Source organism: Bombus pascuorum, chromosome 8 (genome assembly GCF_905332965.1).
Source record: "Bombus pascuorum chromosome 8, iyBomPasc1.1, whole genome shotgun sequence".
NCBI lineage: Eukaryota > Metazoa > Arthropoda > Insecta > Hymenoptera > Apidae > Bombus > Bombus pascuorum.
Genome location: NC_083495.1, coordinates 9,620,390 through 9,638,251, shown reverse-complemented (window position 1 = coordinate 9,638,251; position 17,862 = coordinate 9,620,390). Strand labels below are relative to the sequence as shown.

Below are 17,862 nucleotides of genomic sequence, written 5' to 3'. Positions count from 1 at the left end.
CACGTAGTATAATCTTGCATGGAATTATATAGTTCGGATATAGATCTAAATTGTTTATGAAAACACTACATTTTATGAATAACAGAGAATCGTACGATATATTAATAGGTACAGTTGTATAATATGCTTATAAAATTACATATGAAATCTCTACTTTCCATCGATTATACATCGCTATTTAATATGTACTCTTATTGTTTGATATCTACACAATCTAATGTACTTTTTAAATAGAATTATTATGTCTTTATATTTTTATATGTTTATATTTATGTCTGTATATTGTATATTCATAACACTGAAACTGTTTCTATTGAATCGTTCCCCAGATACCCAGAATAGTTTAAGTGAAGTAATTAATAATATTTTAAAAGTTAATGATTCCTAACGTAACTTAAATTGAATCCGAATCATTTATGACCCAAAGGTAACAAAGTTAAAGGCTAATATACAATGCTATAAATTGTTGCTGCTATTAATATTATTATTATACGTATTAAATATACATTAATAGATATCTTTTAATAATACATACATGTATAGTATAGCTAATGTTCTTTCCAAATATTATCGCATATTCAGTATTAAATGTAATACATGAACTGAATTTGATTGCTGAAATGGTCTTGCATAACAGCATATTCTTTACGCAGCACAATATAAATTGTGTAAGTTGTACGTGTTACCTACTTTATATTTATACGAATACTTTATATGTTTGTTTCTATGTTCGTTGGCAAAGAAGAATTTAAATACACAGTTAGGATGTCAATGCTACAAAACCCGAACGCGATTGCCGGTGTCCTCAATTTTTTTCCCAGCACAGCTATCAATAATTAACCACTAATAATCGTGACGCAATCTCGAATGAAATATAAGGACAGCGGTTTAATCATTTTTCGCCTGTGCCACATAATACAATGACATTACGAAATCTCATTTCTCTTTTTCACTTACGACTGGAAATTATTAGGTTCTTTGTAATGATTTCTACGAGGTGTTTTCTTCCATGAGAGAATTCGTTCTCACGGAGTACATCTCGCTTTATATAATCGCGTCGAGCCCTCAGTTCCTCTTGAAGACGAATCTTGAAGCATGAAAGGCAACAAATTAGATTGCACATATGAAAGTAATAAAATGTGTAATAACGAAATAACGTAGATGGCTAACCAACGTATATACCGCGCGTTAAGCATTTTATGAAACTCGCATTTTATCTTTGCATAACTATGCAGAACACGATATAATGAGATAGTGTCTAATTATCAATAGCTGCAGCTCGTGGGAATACTTTTCATTATTACGATCGTACAATTAGGTTTCGAAAAAACTGTATATTATGTTAATAACACGCTTTCGTTCAAAATTGATTCTTTCGTGAATTTTAAAATCAATTAAATATTCTCTACTATAGCAGCTATTGCATTCTCATTTGAAAGGAAGATTTACCGGAAATATTTGTTTCAAGGAAAATATGAACTTACTTTTATAAGAACCATATTATGTACGTATATACATAACAAGAACTTGATAGTCATCTTTGCTTTTATTAAGCGTTTGAAACCTCGTGCAAGATTTATTTCGGCTACACAATAAAATTTTCAATATCTGAGTAGTCGGAGAGCATAGAAATTGCAATATTTCGTTGCTTCAATGTTAAAACTATTCATTCTTTCGACGATGTCTTAAAATTTTAAATCGCTAGTTTTTAAAACTGTAAATATATAAGCAAGTCAAGTGATCAATGTATTCGTTTAGGCGATTTTAACTTCTATATTCAAAGGTGAATAAAGTTTAATTCTTTTGAGTTGCCTAATTGTTGTTGAGCGATGTGGATTGATGAAATTTATCTTGTTGAAATATTAAATCTTTATGTACGTACTTTATCAGATACTATCAAATAGCTTTCAGTGTATATTAATTTGTGTATTATTTATGTCTTAATAGAGCTTTATTCTTAAATTTAGTGTATTACCTATAAGTATGTGATTTTATATAGTTTTTCATTCATTGTTACGAGAAATATTGAACTTTATATTTTATCAACTTGAACATTTGTCGCAGTTTTGATTCTTTAATTAATTATACTTTTAGCTTTGTAATGAAATGTAGCCTGTTTAGTTAGTTACAAATACGGACACTGTTACAGCCAATAACTAACTGGCTTCAGGACTGTAACACGATAGGAGCGATCAGTGTCCTGTAATTGATATCTTTGAGAACATAATATGATGGAAACATTTTTTTTATATTTACATAATCATTACACTAAATAAAGCACGTACTCGTGAATATTATTTTTCCTTCGTACTCTGTGTATGCACAGAGAAAAACAAAATGCTTAACACCCTGTGAGAGAAATTTCTCACAGTTCGATATTCCTCGTTTTTGGTTCTACGCTCATCCTATTAAACGCTGTAATTTTATTAAACTCTCGTCTCAACCGTAGAACACGTTTACGTCGCTCTTACATATCAGAAACGATGAAACCTGAATATAATCTCTAAATCATTTCCTATTGTTAGTTACCAACTCGTCTCAGAAAATTTCATTGCAAATAACTCAAAAAAAGAAACAAAATTCACATTCCGGAATACATCACAAGCATAAACCATACAGTACATTAACCTTTTTCAAGGAAGTTACATCAAAAATCGTTACTACCATTAAGAAAAGAGCTAAGTGGAATTTAACGCAAACAACTTGCTACATATACATGACGAACATTCCAATGTTTTGCTCTTGATTGTATCATTCGACGATACATAAATTTCATAGTTATAGGAACGTTACAGCGCGTTGGAAAACGCGATGAGATTATTTTCCTAACTGTAAACCAGCAAGCAGAATGAAAATTTCTGAAGTCAGTCGGCACGGCACGAATCGAAACAATTATCATCGTAAGCTGTAATTTATCGTCGGTAAGGCATGTGCATTACACATTAAAGAGAGAGCGGCAGGGGGAGAGACAATCGTGCACGTATCAGCGATGCGAGCCAACCGTCACGCAACGATGTATCCTGTATGGGGTGCATTGGATAGCAGACGGTGGTATGGGGTGTGTCAATACCACGTGCGGTGTTATCATTCGGAAGCATGCATGGCAGGTGTAGGAAATGACGTCACGCACCTCGGAGTATCCCTGGTTGAAACACGACCTCACTGTCTATTTTCGACGGACCACCATGCATAAAAACTTCCTCTGCTCTCCCCAAGTGAAACACACACAAAGGATGTCCTTGCCTTTCGAATTAACAACATGGTGTACCATGGACAACGGTAGCCATCTTTTTTTTCTTTTTCTGCTTTTAATTAGTGTTTAATGTCGCGTCGATTCTTTTGTTTCGAGATTATGTTGGAATTTCCTCTTTCAATGGTTGTCTATAGTTGGTAATTATGATTCTATGATTAAAAAGATATTATTGATATAGCAAGAGAGCGACACGATCGGGAGAAGCAACTTTTCCAGAAAATCAGTTTAAAATGGAAATCGATAAATTCGAAGCGACAAAGTACGAATTGCTTGATTGATTTAGAAATGAAAAAGATGTTGCTTCTTTTACAATTTAGCCCATAGTCTTTTGATTCTGAGTATTTCGAAAAAATGTTATTTATATTCGTCTTTTATTGTTGAGAAAATGTTGACGTTATTCTTGAATAACATAATATTATTTGGTAATTGTGATACTGATATTTCGTATATAAATGATCTAGTCTCTAGAATTAACTTTTTTAGAGATCTCAAAATTTACTGTTTTGAAGATGTGTTGCTTTCCCAGTAAACTAACTATATATACATTCATATAGGAATACATACATATATTTGCAAGAAAAGAAAACGCTTTCGGATTAATTTGCGTTAATAAAATGTTCGAGAATTCCAATAGAAGTGAAATATTATAAATTGTCTAGCTTATCTGTGAACTGTCGAATAATTCTCTCGTTACCTTTTTTCGAAATCCACCAATTATTTCCGTTTAGGAATTCACGTTCAGATAAGTAGATTCGACAGACAGTTCATTTAATCGGGCACTAATTAATATTTTGATATAAATATTTGAATAAATGGACTTGAATATATTTTATTCTACTTTAGACGTTAATCTATCGCTGAATTGATTTTTCCTTTTTTAAACGATAAATGATTACTTGTGCTTATGGAGTTGCAAAGTAATAGAAGGAAAATAAATAGCAGATACTGTGTTTGAAACGTTTCTATCGCTACGTTGTCAGTATCCTATATTGTCATAATAGAGTGCCGTGTTGGAAGTAGGTCGAGTCTTAAAATTTCGATTGATTGATACGAGGAGCTAAAAAAAGGGCTATCGTTAATATAGGTATGTTGTGCTTCTATATATGTATGAATGTACCGAAGGTTCCAGGGTCATAAGGAAAGTTGCTTGCTAAAAGAAACCATGAAACATCATGCAATTGATATAATTGTTATAATAAGTTATAGGAGTTACAAGTGATAAATACTCGATGTTATTTTTTCCTATGCATTTGAATTTCCATGAAGATAGTATTTATATAAAAAACTATTAGAAAAATCAATTTCCCTAATCCATGACAATTTACGAAGCTCGGGGATTAAAATTATTGCCACATAAAATTTGATATTTTATTTCTAATCTAATATCACGTATAATATTTATTTCAAAATATCACAAGTTCGATTTTCAATATTTTTAATATTTGAGTATTTTAATATTTCCAAATTTTCTATACTTTTTTAAATTTCATACGATTTCAATATTTTCATGTCCAATAGAATTGTAAGTAGTATGGACACCTCTCACATTCGACATATTGGTAACTGTGAGGTATTGTTCTTTCTAAGAATAGAAATAAAAAAAGGTAACTGTAAAGCATAATCGGTGTACTATCGCCCCAGTTGTTACGTTACTTTTTTCGAGTCGTATGAAAACAACGAACCTTTAGAATGGTCTCCTATTTAGCAGTCTTAAAAGTCAAGAGCGTGGCCGACACACTCTGTTAGCAAGAGGAACACCACACAGCATATATGCGTGTGTTCGTGATTGTATTCCCGAAGTGTCGAACCATTCGTGAAAAATACCTTCGCATGCACAATGAAACCACTCATTACGTTAATCGTTTATTGCACCGTAGAAAAACGGTCAGCCATTGACGTCACAAGCTGTTGCGTATTTTTGTCGTTATGATGGATTAAAAAAGATTTTCAACACAAAGTAGAGTACGTATTGTACAGTATGATAAGGTATAATTGAAAGCGTTTAGGAAAATATACTTATAGTATAAGTGTACCAAGAATACACGATACGTGAACCGCGGATTGCTATGCATTGATAGGAAAATCGCAAAATTGCTAGAATTGCGAAATTGCACACAATGTCATAATATGAAAATACGTATCGAGTATCCAAAATATAGCGCTTTCTATAAGACTTGGTAGGTAAAACAATTTTCTACGGAGGTTCTACTTTTTTAATTGTGTTCTCTAAAATACCACAATTCGCAAAACTATTTGTGCAACAGAATTCTCCAAGTTGCGATTTGTAACTTGTAGATCTACTATTATTGGTAACTTATTATGCAAGAGAAGAAATGACATATTGGAATACATAGACTATGTTTGTTAATTAACGTATTTATTTGTAAGTTCGTCGTATATTATTATGCAGTTTATATGTGGTACAGTTTATACATATAAAGTATGCATTTTTTCAGCCAACATCTGATAAGATCATCTGCGTACGATTATGCAAATTCGTATCTCAATAAAGACGACCAAAGAAATGGAATGCAAGCAGTGATTTGCTTTACATATTAAATACCATAGCGAGTACTTTTATGTCCTTGCGTATTATATGCATTTTGTGTAGTTTTACATTTTTTAATCTCTCATAAACGAATGAAAATCCGCAATCTACCCTATACCCTATACGATCGTTGTATCGGTGTCTTTTATTCGCACGACATCACATCCAAGCCACTGTATCTCGTTACACTTCACCTTAACAGAGGGTAGTCTTAGACTTAAACACGTTCGGCTTTAGCGTGTGGTTTCAACGCCCCCTTTGATATAATTATCACGCGATGCTGTTCCCAGTAAGAAAAGTGGTTATGAACCGTAATTTTGAAAAAAAAGTTGGTCATCTCGGTCACGACTTTTTCTCTAATCTAGATGCTCTTCGAGACTGAATTAATGATGTTTCGTAATCTGACTTAACTATCTGGTTTCCGGGCATCGGCCTTGCAGACCACTGACCACAGCCGGATGCTCTTGCCCACGAATGGCGAACGAGTAGCCACCGAGGAGAAGCCAATGAACGATTCCTTAATGAAGTTGGTGTGGTTCAACAACCGTCAAACTCTTCATCTCGGATTAGTCTCATTTGCATTTGTTACTTTTCATCGGTCGCGTGTTAATTGCTCGCTAATATTGTTGGTACACAAGACTCGCCATGAATGAAGCTTTTGTAAATGTTGGGAAGTGTACGCGCTTCATCCTGCCACTGCCTTCGAATTTTTATGCTCTGATCACTTTTGCTTTAATAAACTTTCATATTTTCCATAGACTTCAGGAATTTGTTAACGATAAAAAAATTGGATCGGAAATGAAACAAAGAACGTAGCTAATATCGTTCGTTTTATTTAACTGTTTCAGAAATAATTACTTGAAACATTTATTTTATAGCAGTTATTTCGATGGAATTTGTTAAAAGAAAGAGAATTTCATAATTTTGTCAGGGATAGCTCGTAATAAATTTCAGAATTACCACTAAAGATGATCAATAATAAGTTTCGTAATAACTATGATTAATAATTTTCAGATAGGGTTTGAACGTAGTTTAAGAAAAGAGCAGAAGTTCAGTTACAGACGTACATTAATTTTTCGAAAAGATAATTATGGAATATTAAATGGAAGGAAACATAGCGATTATCTCTTACAGTTATTGAATAATATAAACCTATGTACTTAAATGGCTTTAATGGAAAAAATGCTTACTTCCTCGTATTAATTAAGAAAATAGTTCTAGTATCCATTTCAATTAACTATTTATCAATCTCCATGATGTATATGCTCTCTAATTGTTATAATTCCTTACATTTTATATCAGTAGTATTACAATTATAGTCAAGTGAAGGTATTCTTTTTCCCACATAATTCTTTTATATAAGATAGAATGTTTTACTATAATATGAATTACTAAAAATATACACAGAAATTGAAATATACAAATAGAAAATTAGAACTAATAAATTCTAAGAACAACTGTAAGATAAATTTACAGAAATATTTTATCGATTATATATGACGAAACATAGCGTTCTTTGCATTAAATTTATTAAAGGTATTCATATACTCTTTCATGTGCTTTTTCTCAAAAAGGGTATAGAAGTTATATCTTTAAATAATACACATTAAAAGTTTACTTTTGTCTATAGAATAAAGAAACATCTAAGTAACCACATAATGTAAAATATCATGTATAATACTTAAATGGTTTTTCAGTATTGTCCAAATTAATATATCATGTAATGTATGTATCATTCTTGTGTAATGAGCAGACAAACGGAAGTGCTGATTTAGATTTGAGATTTTTAACATTTTAAGAAAGATTTATTAAGTCTAGAAAAAGCGGAAATAATATGTATGCAAATATTTATAAACTTGTGCTTTTAATTCGTTAATTGATAACACGATGCTCGTTCTAAGATTTAATTAAAAAACAGTAGCTTTCTTATTAACTAAACAGCTAGAAAAAGAAAATGTTTCATGTACGATTTTTCTTCGCCATTATCATTTGAAATATGTATTACGTTTCTTCTACTAAGGTGTTTCCTGAATTTACTGAATCTTTAAGTTATTGCGAATATTAATAATATAAATGTTAATGAGTGATTCAGAAATACATGGAATCTCATGTAATTAACAGGAAATTAATTTAAAAATAACTCCAAGGATTTAGAAATCATACATATAAAAGCGTTCGATTTAAGGAATGGAACTTCATATTTGAAATCATGAAAGAATTTGGATATTTTCACGTCATCGTTATGTAGCATGAAATAAATTTGTTTGATTAAGACCTATTCATGAGTAAAAAAGACAAGTATATTTGAACATTTCAGAAAGTTATTGAACTCGTTGAAAAATTTAAAGAAACTTATAGCTTATCATTTTTCACCTAAAGTTCACCATTTTTCATACTAAAAGTATGTCGTCTTCACCGAGAATCATAAAGTCGCAACAGATATATTACATTATATGTATTCCTTGTTTAATGACTTCAAAGTTACATGACTCCACTGTGACTGCTATGTTTAAATCTGTAATTATGCTATTATTAATTAGAATATCACAGGTGTTCCAGTGTTCTGATTAACTGAGCTATTTACTTGAAATAGTAGCCGGAGAAGTTAAATATCCGGAGATGACAATTTCAATACTTTGCGCTTATAAGACTACGTTAACTTTCTAGTTTAAAAAAATTCGTATGCTTCGACGGATTTAATAAAGCAAAAGATCGTAATAAAAATTGGTGGTTTTTGAAAGTTACTATCAAAGAAAAATACTTTCACAATGTAATTGTCTTTTTCTTCAAATGAAATTAGAAATGAAATTAGAAAAGCGATGTGGTTGAGTGGCAAAATTTATACCGACATATCCAATTTTGTTTATTTTACGACATAGTAGCTTCAAAATGAATTCAACCGTGAAGAGATAATGTCTCTAAAAATACAATTTGTTTAGTAATTGTAGAAAAATATATTTGTTAAAAAAGCTCACTCAACTCGTTCATGTTCTTTCTTCGATAAGATCAATTTTCTGAATCTTCGTGAGACTCCCTGATATATCAGGTCTTTCCACCTTTCCCTTCTCTCAGTATTGAAATATTTATCAACGACAATGATTTCTTAAATTATTGTTCGCGTATTAATATTTGACATATTAACACATTTTTTGCTTTAACAATTTTTTACTATTAAATTAATAAGAATGAAGTATGATATGATAAATGGTAATTAAAAAATGATAAATGTCCGATATTTCCATTGTAAAGTAGATTTAATTTGAATCTTTCAAAAGATCAAAGTGATCAATAGAATCGATCATTAGATCAAGTTGGTTAATAGAATTTAACAAAGCAAAACAAATGGACAGGTTTGCTTACTGTTACTAAAAAGAGGAGTTCGTAGAACAAATCATCTGTAACGGAAATTCAAAGAAAATGAAGCGTGCAATTGATGCTACGGATCGGTTTCTTGGAAGACAAGAACTCGCTTTGTTTTTTCACGCTTGTATTACGGTTATGCGGTATGATGTATCATAGCCGACATCGTGAGAAACCAACTGAGACTCACTTCCGGCGAGCTTTCACTTCGTTTAATTTTCCTTGTGGTCACTCGTGGCTCTTGACAATCTTGACATTGAACACAACGCACTTCGTTGCAGACAGAAATTACACGGGAAACAGTTTATCACTTGCCAAATTGAACGTAACAATTGCAGAGATAATTATTGTCGAGACTTACTACTGCAAAATTCAATCTCTTAACATAACACATTATCGACGATAGGATTAAACATTATATGTAACGATTAGAATCTATGTGTAAGATTACTGTCTTTACTATGTCGAGATTAGTTTTATTTTTCTTTCCTCTTTCTTCATATAAAATAATAAGATAATAGGTTTTTCTATATAATGTTTACTTAAAAATATTAGAATTTATAATGTAGTAACAGTTATAATGTACCTAGTAACACTAGAAATATTATTATTTGATTCTGTTTCTCCTTCTTGTTTTCAAAGCTTATTGAAAGCGTATGGAAAATAGAGTAGCTAGAATTAATCAATAGTTGATACAGCGTTAAACTTAATGAAGAATATAATATATATGAAAAATGCACATTCGCTTTTAACAATAGCTGATTTACCTGTTCAGAGATTAAATCGTTCGTGTAACGTCAATTTCAACGTAAAATATAATTTCAATAGAATCATCATTTTCTACTATTAACTAGATTAGGTAAAAGAATTCATTTTTTAATTGATATTGACATTCACATTGGAGCATAATGACCTATTTGTACAGATAAACTTAATCTTCTTAGCAGAAAATTTCCTACTATAGAGGTTTAAATAAATAAAATTGCCTTTTTAGTATTTACATAACAATTTTTTTAGGTAATTGGAAAATGATTCAGATTAAATAACGCTACAATTTCTTAATATCAATACCTTAATAGGTATAATGTAGGAAACAATTATTATTCTTTTTATACTGCAAAAAGGAAACCACTATAATTTATTATATATTTTGTAAAAACCTTTACGTGTCATAATTGTTTACTTATTAAAGATTATAACGTCTATATTCCTGCACATTATGTGCGCTTTGTACATATTAGTACTTTCCAATTTCCTGTAAGTGCGTAAAAATCTGCAGTCTTCTACGCAAATATATTCGCTCAAAGTAATGGAAACATTTAACAATGGCAATAGCGAGGCGCTTTAAGACCTTCTAAAATCATGTCGAGAAAATATTCTATTAACCGACAGATGAATTTTCACTATTTTTCACTCACCAGGAGAAATCAGTACGCGTGCCTCAAGAAAATCCATAACCTTTTTCTAATCTTGCAACCGGTTTACTCGCGCTTTCCTTCTGGCCGAGTTACCTTTTCAGCAGGGTGTAAGACGACGGTTCGCCTCGATTCTCGATCTTCCCTCAACACGTTTTCTCTGCTCGACCAATTACGGCATCCTCTGTCTTTAGCGTTGCACCATTAAACTAATTAACTGTAGGATCCGTGAAAATTCCTCGAAGTCGGTTCCACCTAGGAAAATTACACGTTGCCGGATTAATGCGAACGAGAAAGTGACAAGCACTTGGAAAGTGGCGCATCGTAATATGATCGTAATCAACCTGATTTCTTTTACGAGGTCGATTCATTTATATCGACTATATTAACTCATATACATTGACTATATATTTTTGTGAAAAAGAAAAAACGATTCATTTTGTTCTATGCATGTACGCTTATACGAAATTTCTCCGCGTATCGAAACAATCTAATTTTCTAATGACCTCGCTATTCATTTATTAATACAAATGTGTTTCATATTCTTATATACACGATAATAACGTTTGCTTGGATGCTTCACCGAACATCAAGCGTTGTATTTTGCATTGTAGATCATTTCTTAATTGACTATATTTCCGTTGTGAAAGTCAAATAAAATTAATTGTTATTGTAATACAAATGAAGTTGCTTGTTTTAAACACTATTTGAAATGAGAAATGTAGAATGTTCTCAATGTCTTAAAAAGATGACGGAATTTCAACCCAATTTGCTCGGATATATAATTTGTTTTAATCATAATATTTATATCTTATATTAATATTTATATTTAATCATAATATCTTTGTAGCGAGTATATTCTGAATAGTAAGTAGAAAAAAACAACAATATTTTTATGAGAATTCATAATACTCAATAACTTAAACAAGATGTTAAACATTACACTCTTTGCAATGATCTCATATTAATTAAAAAAGGACATAACTACATGTTTCTCTTACCAAGAAACAAGTTTAGTTTAATATAAATTTTAGCTCATTACTTTGGAAAAATATTTGTAGAATATGCAGCCACACAAACGCGCACACAATTTGCTTCTTTTTCTTCTCTTCTCCAACTTTAATGTAAATATTCTTAATTTATAAAATAGATATATTCCTCTTACCCTTGTAATTAGACTTACGATGATAACTTCTCATTCATAAGAACTTCTGCATAAGATCGAATATGTTGATATATGTACTTACGATTCAAATTAAAAATGAATAACGTTTTTATATTTTAACGTAATTATACATTAACAACGTCGAACATCTTTAACTGGAACATGTGAAATATGAACATATATATTCATAATATTTATGCATAACTTCCAAGCAATGAATAAATCCTTTTTCTTTTTTTATTTAAGGTTCCAATATCGGCACACACTTCAAACTCACTTCAAAATAGTGTTAATTTCCATTCATCGGGCGAAAATAACCATGTTAATTAAGCGAAACTTGCCATCAAGATGACCTCGATGAAGCCAATCATCGCGTTCTCGTGGTTGTTGCGATCCTACAAGAGACGCAGGTTTAAGTCAGAATGGCTCGCTTTCGTGTTCGCCTGCCTTTTAGCGAGTTGTTCAGCCAGGAACAATCCACCGCGTTTCCTGATCGACGGCCAGACGGAAATTGTCATTAGGTTAAAGGAAGGTCCCGATACGCCAGTTGGTAAGAATATGTATATAGAAATACGTTGTATAATACATCGTTTTACACAACCACATACTCTTCTTACATACGTACATTTCCTGTACAATGCACACTTATCTTCTACTTCTCTTCTAATATCTTCATTTATTCCATTTATTCTCATTTCAACAATCTCTATTTTCCAATTATTCTACGTACTAGAATAAAAAAACCTTTTAAAGTTTCCACTTACTAAGTAACTGAATTTAAAATTATAATCGTTATAAATTGAGTATAATAAGACATTCTCGTTATTATAAAAGGCGAAATGCGTGTAATTTATTTAGTGCCAATTATACGGCTTCATAATTCTTCAAAATCTATTGATTAAAATCTTTTATGTGAAACATGTGTTGTACTATCCAACATCTTTCAAGGATATCTATATATATATATATATATATATATAGTAATGTCAATTTATGAATTTAATGAATTTATCAAATATTGATCCAATCTGAAAAATAATAAGAAAGATTTATATATATCTCTCAGTAATTCTTTAAAATAATTCTTTTTGATACTAGTTGAATCATATATATTATTTAATGAAATGTAGTATTTTTAAAAATTTCCATGCAGTTCGTTTTAATTTATAGTTCAGAAACAATCGTTCTGAGCCATTCGTTTGTTAATTAAAATTTCTAATATTTAGTTCATAGTTCTCATAACACACTTATTTAGTGCTTAAGGAAATTCTTTTTCCTTTAAAGAGATTTTGTTCGTACTTGAATAAATTTTATTCAGGTGAGAAATATAACGTTAAAATAAACGTGTATAGTATGTGGAAGATTATTATTAACCTGAAACAATACGAAACTGGAGTATTCACAGGCGTTTCATTGTATTATTTTCTGAATATCTAACCTAGATCAATGTGATTTAATAAGCTTTTTGCTTCAGTATGCCACAGTATATTATGTAAAATAATGTTAGTTGTCATAGTGTATAAAATCCGAACATTGATGACACTAATACCATTGGCAACTGAATATTCTTCAGTATCTTATAGCTTGACGAATTATTCGTTATAAATTATTTAATAGCATACAATAAGCAAAGAATTATTTATGAAGGAATGAGATAAGAGAAATTTGATGCTTGCAAGCGTTACAACAGTTATTCGTTTTTTAATTAAACATACAATTACTTTCAGTCATAATAATTTTTGGGCTCGTTAATTTGAATTATTGTTGAACTATACAGCAAACGATGTCCATGTTTGAATTATTAATGATATCAATTGAACGAAGATTCAATTTATAACTACGAACGACATGAATAACATAAACATAAATATATTAAAACATGTATTTCGCTTCTTCCTAATTGATTAAAACAGCAAAAATCATAAAAAAAAAATAGAAATTGGTATTTGTTTAAGACTTATTTATTGTTATAGTATATCACTTTAATCACATATGATTATTTAACTGCTTTGAATATCTTTACTCCATTCTATTACATGCTATGAAAAATCGCACAAAGTGAATAATGCTGTTAATGAAAATTCTCCTTCTGTTTTCAAAAAATTTTTTATAAAATTTCTCTACGATTAACTTGTTTTGCTCATTTAGCATCTCGTTTGATTAACACTTGCATATATTTTGCAACATTTCCATCAATTCCTATAATCTATACAGGAAATTAAATGTTATATAATTATTATTAATAATTGTATATAATATTTAACAATAACGATTATAATGATTATAATTATTAAATACAATAATTACCTCTTTAAAACATCACGGATCTACACTTCCTTTTTACATTAACTATCTTACAAAGATTACACGCCTGTACACTATGTTTACAGTCGAATCAGCATTTCTGTACATTTAAATTAATTACGCCCTTTGTTCGTTGCCGTATCGTGTTGCGATTCGTGCCAACTGGTTTCTGTTGCAGGCAGTTTAATTTACAGGCTTCGCGGCGTCGATCCTGACGGTGACAGCCTGACTTTCGGCGTTAGAGATCAACCTGGCAGTGGTGTGATTCGGGTCGAGAATTTTAGTCCAACCGAAGCCAATATTTACTTGAACAAATTACTGGACAGAGAGGTAATTCGTTCTCGAATCGGTCTATTTCCCTCTAATGATCCTATTCGCTCGTTAGCAGCGAAACTGTTTCTTTGAGCACCACTTTGAATGTTTTGTAACACCTTTAAACTTGATTATTCCTTTCAGTAGTATTATCATGTACTACTTTAGCCATTAGCAATAAACATATAGTTATTTTACGAACGAAGTCAGCAACTGATTGACGATATCATGATTAAACGTGGTAATATCAGTAATCAGCAAAATTCTTACAAGTTGTACGTAAGAATGGAAATTGCTTAAAGTGAACTATTGCACAATTCCGTTATGTTATCGATCCTCCTCAAAAGCAGACAATATACAATTTTGTAATGTAAATTCAGTAGAAAATTGCAGCAGTGCGATGACTAAGTGACATGTAAATTTTAAGATTCAGAAATTGTATTTTGGAATTGCAGAATTTTAGATGAAGATAAAAATACAAGGAATATATTCAAAGAAATTCTGATAAATAAAGTTCGTCAAATAGCCCAATTTTATCAATATAATATATTTTACCAAATAGTATCAATTTTTATGACGTTAATTGGTGTATTTAGTATTGTTTTTCTAACATGCAATTTGTCAGGCAATGTATCTTCACTTGAACGAAGGAGCACGTTCCCGTACATTTCTCCAAAACGTGGAAAGGCAATTAAAAATAGTTCTTTGTTTTTACCTTCACCCATTTTACGATATAGAAAATAATTTCTACGTTCTCTAGTTCGACGTTGTGCATCTTACACGAGCGATCCTCCTCGTTCGAATATCTTTCACGCATCGTAGGACCGATCATGGTAACAGCAATATCGAAGACATTAAAGAGAAACTCAGGGACGAGCGAACGAGCTAAAGAAGCGTGCAACTAGTGATCTACGCTCGATGATCTATTCGTGGAAGTTGTTATTTTGTCATCATCGTCTCTCTTAAACGTTACTATTTCCGTGCGGTTTAATTTCTTGTTGAAGAATACCGCATGTCCTGTGATTATTGGTTTGACGATGCACGTATCCCGATGATGATCCTCGCGCGATCGGTTTATAATAATAAAAAAAAGTCTGCCACTTTCTAAGTGACAGGGTAGTTTACATGTTACCAAGCTTTCATGATCATCCGACACTCCCAACTTACTTTTTTGACATTAAGGCGATACTGACGTGGAAATTCTATTAGCCGCCTCTATGTGATACGCTACATTTTTCTATACTTGAAACTAATGCAAAAAGAACAGTTCGCCGTCACATACGTTATTAACATAATTGGCATTTGCAACCTTTTTTTGTAAGCTATATATAGGATGTTCCTTTCAAGTGGGCTGAGCTATGAGATTTAGAACGATGGAACAGGGAGAAATTCTATTAGACAAACTTAAATCGTTTCTAATAATGCATAGCTTATTTTGGTTGTATTTTTTAAATTAGATGAAACTTCATTATTTTAAATATTAAACATTTATATTATCCACTTAGAAGAAGATACAAGTTATCTGTTCTAGGATTTTTTCATCAAAGGGTAACAACCATCTCATTATGTGTAAGAGAAAAATTGTCATCTTCTTTCATAATCGCAAAACAAATCTTAGTAATATTGCCAGTCAAAAAATAAACTTCGTTTCGTATTAAAAAAGAACTCGGATGTGTAGCAATAAATCAAACTTTACTGTTTGAGCGATCCTGAAATTTTCATCTGAATTTTGCACAGAAAATGCTGCAAAGAGCATTTGTATTAAAAAGAAATTATTCGACGTTAAAAAAATGCGATTTGATCGAAAATCACTCAAAGATCGTATCGAAATTTAATCATCGGATTAACTTTGAAAATTGAATAGTGTTAATCACTAATATCATTTAACCATTGCCCACTAAAAAGATACAAAATATTTGATCAAATAAATAAATACATCAAGTTTAAACTACAATAATATCGAACTTCTCTTTTCTAAATATTAAAAACTTTTGTTTATCATAAGCAACAAATTTGAAACTACAAAATAGCAATATGTCTAAAAACTTCGTTGCGCGTGTCTTTTTGCCAGGTAAGAGACGAGTACGCGTTAGTGTTGACTCTGACAGACGGAAGACTCGGTGAAGGAAATTTCATCACGCAAAGTTTACTGCTTCTGGTGGAAGATGTTAATGACAACGTGCCAATCTTCCGTCCACATCCCACTTCCTTGACGCTTCGTGAAGACTCCGGACCGGGTATTTTAACAACGGTCGAAGCCACCGATGCGGATTTAGGAGCACATGGTCAGGTGGTTTACTACCTCCAAGAACTTGACGGTGATAATGACGTGTTCAGCGTTTCCACTGTCAATGGAAAGGGTGTCATCCGCCTTGTTGGCCGTCTGGATTACGAAAAAAAATATCTATACCAGTTGAGAATTCTGGCGATCGATCGAGCAATAAACGAAAAGGTTTGTGTTTGGCGTTGATCTAAATAATTTAAATGTATGAAGAAATTGCGAGTTTTTACAATCTGCGATAATATTTGAAATCGAAATATCTTTGTTTGCTTTAGCTTGCTCATACCGTTTGATTTATGGATACAGATAATATAAATACGATTTATATGTAATAAATGGAACTTGTTTTTTAAATATCGTGCCGTGTATCTTTACAATCGTATCAAATTCAGAAATTTAATTGTAATGCATATTCAACAGCGCATATCTCTCTCGTCCTACTAATAAAAATTACGTTAAAGTCGCCGATAATTTGCGGCGATCACGAATATAGTCAAAGTTCTCTCGTGATTGAGTCGAGTAAAAAAAGTACAATTATGGAAATCAGTTTATAACAAACCGAATTACGGTCATAAATTGTGGCTTGCTGCGGAAACTGTTAAGGTACCATAATGATGATCCACAAAAACAGAAAACATTTCCGCCACCTTTCCAGGAAGGACTTTGAGATTGAATTTTAATTAACCAATTGTATGTAAATAAGGTAAACGGTTCTTCTTGGCATTTTTAAAGCGCGAAAAATATTTAAAGTTTAAAAATATATCCAAAAGTGTCCGGAGTGTGCTATACATGGTGAGAAAAAGGTATTAGGAAACCCGCGAATACTAACTTTAGCTGCAATATTAGATTGTAACACTTGAATTTATTCAGTTGAGATACGTTTTTTTTTTTTTTTTTGCTTCTGATCAGAGTTCATTTACGAATTAGGGTATACGGGAAGAGACAAAAGTACTTGTACAGTTGATTTATCGTAAAAATGGGAAGAGACATGTTTTCTCTATTATTAAATATGATCAAGTACATGATGTAACTGTATATCATACAGTTATAGTAATAAATGTACACGAATGAAAGTTAATCCTCCAACACTATACACGTAATATCTGAAGAACATCTTACAGAAATTTCGAAAAATTTATTTTTCGATTAAGATTAAGAAGATTTAGTACTGTCTAGTATTATATAATGATTAATTAAAACAATTACATGAATTTGTACGAATTC

At 31.2% G+C, this 17,862-nt stretch overlaps 1 protein-coding gene across 2 annotated transcripts in view; it reads left to right on the top strand.

Annotated features, from left to right (window-relative positions):
• LOC132910221 (cadherin-23) overlaps positions 1-17,862 on the top strand; it is a 32,705-nt gene that overhangs the window by 1,224 nt on the left and 13,619 nt on the right. For both annotated transcript variants that reach the window (XM_060965796.1, XM_060965795.1), the window contains exons 2-4: positions 11,988-12,291; positions 14,224-14,375; positions 16,429-16,809. In XM_060965796.1, coding sequence (XP_060821779.1) covers positions 12,090-12,291; positions 14,224-14,375; positions 16,429-16,809 — 735 coding nt within the window. In that variant the 5' untranslated portion in view covers positions 11,988-12,089. The remainder of the gene's footprint in view (positions 1-11,987; positions 12,292-14,223; positions 14,376-16,428; positions 16,810-17,862) is intronic.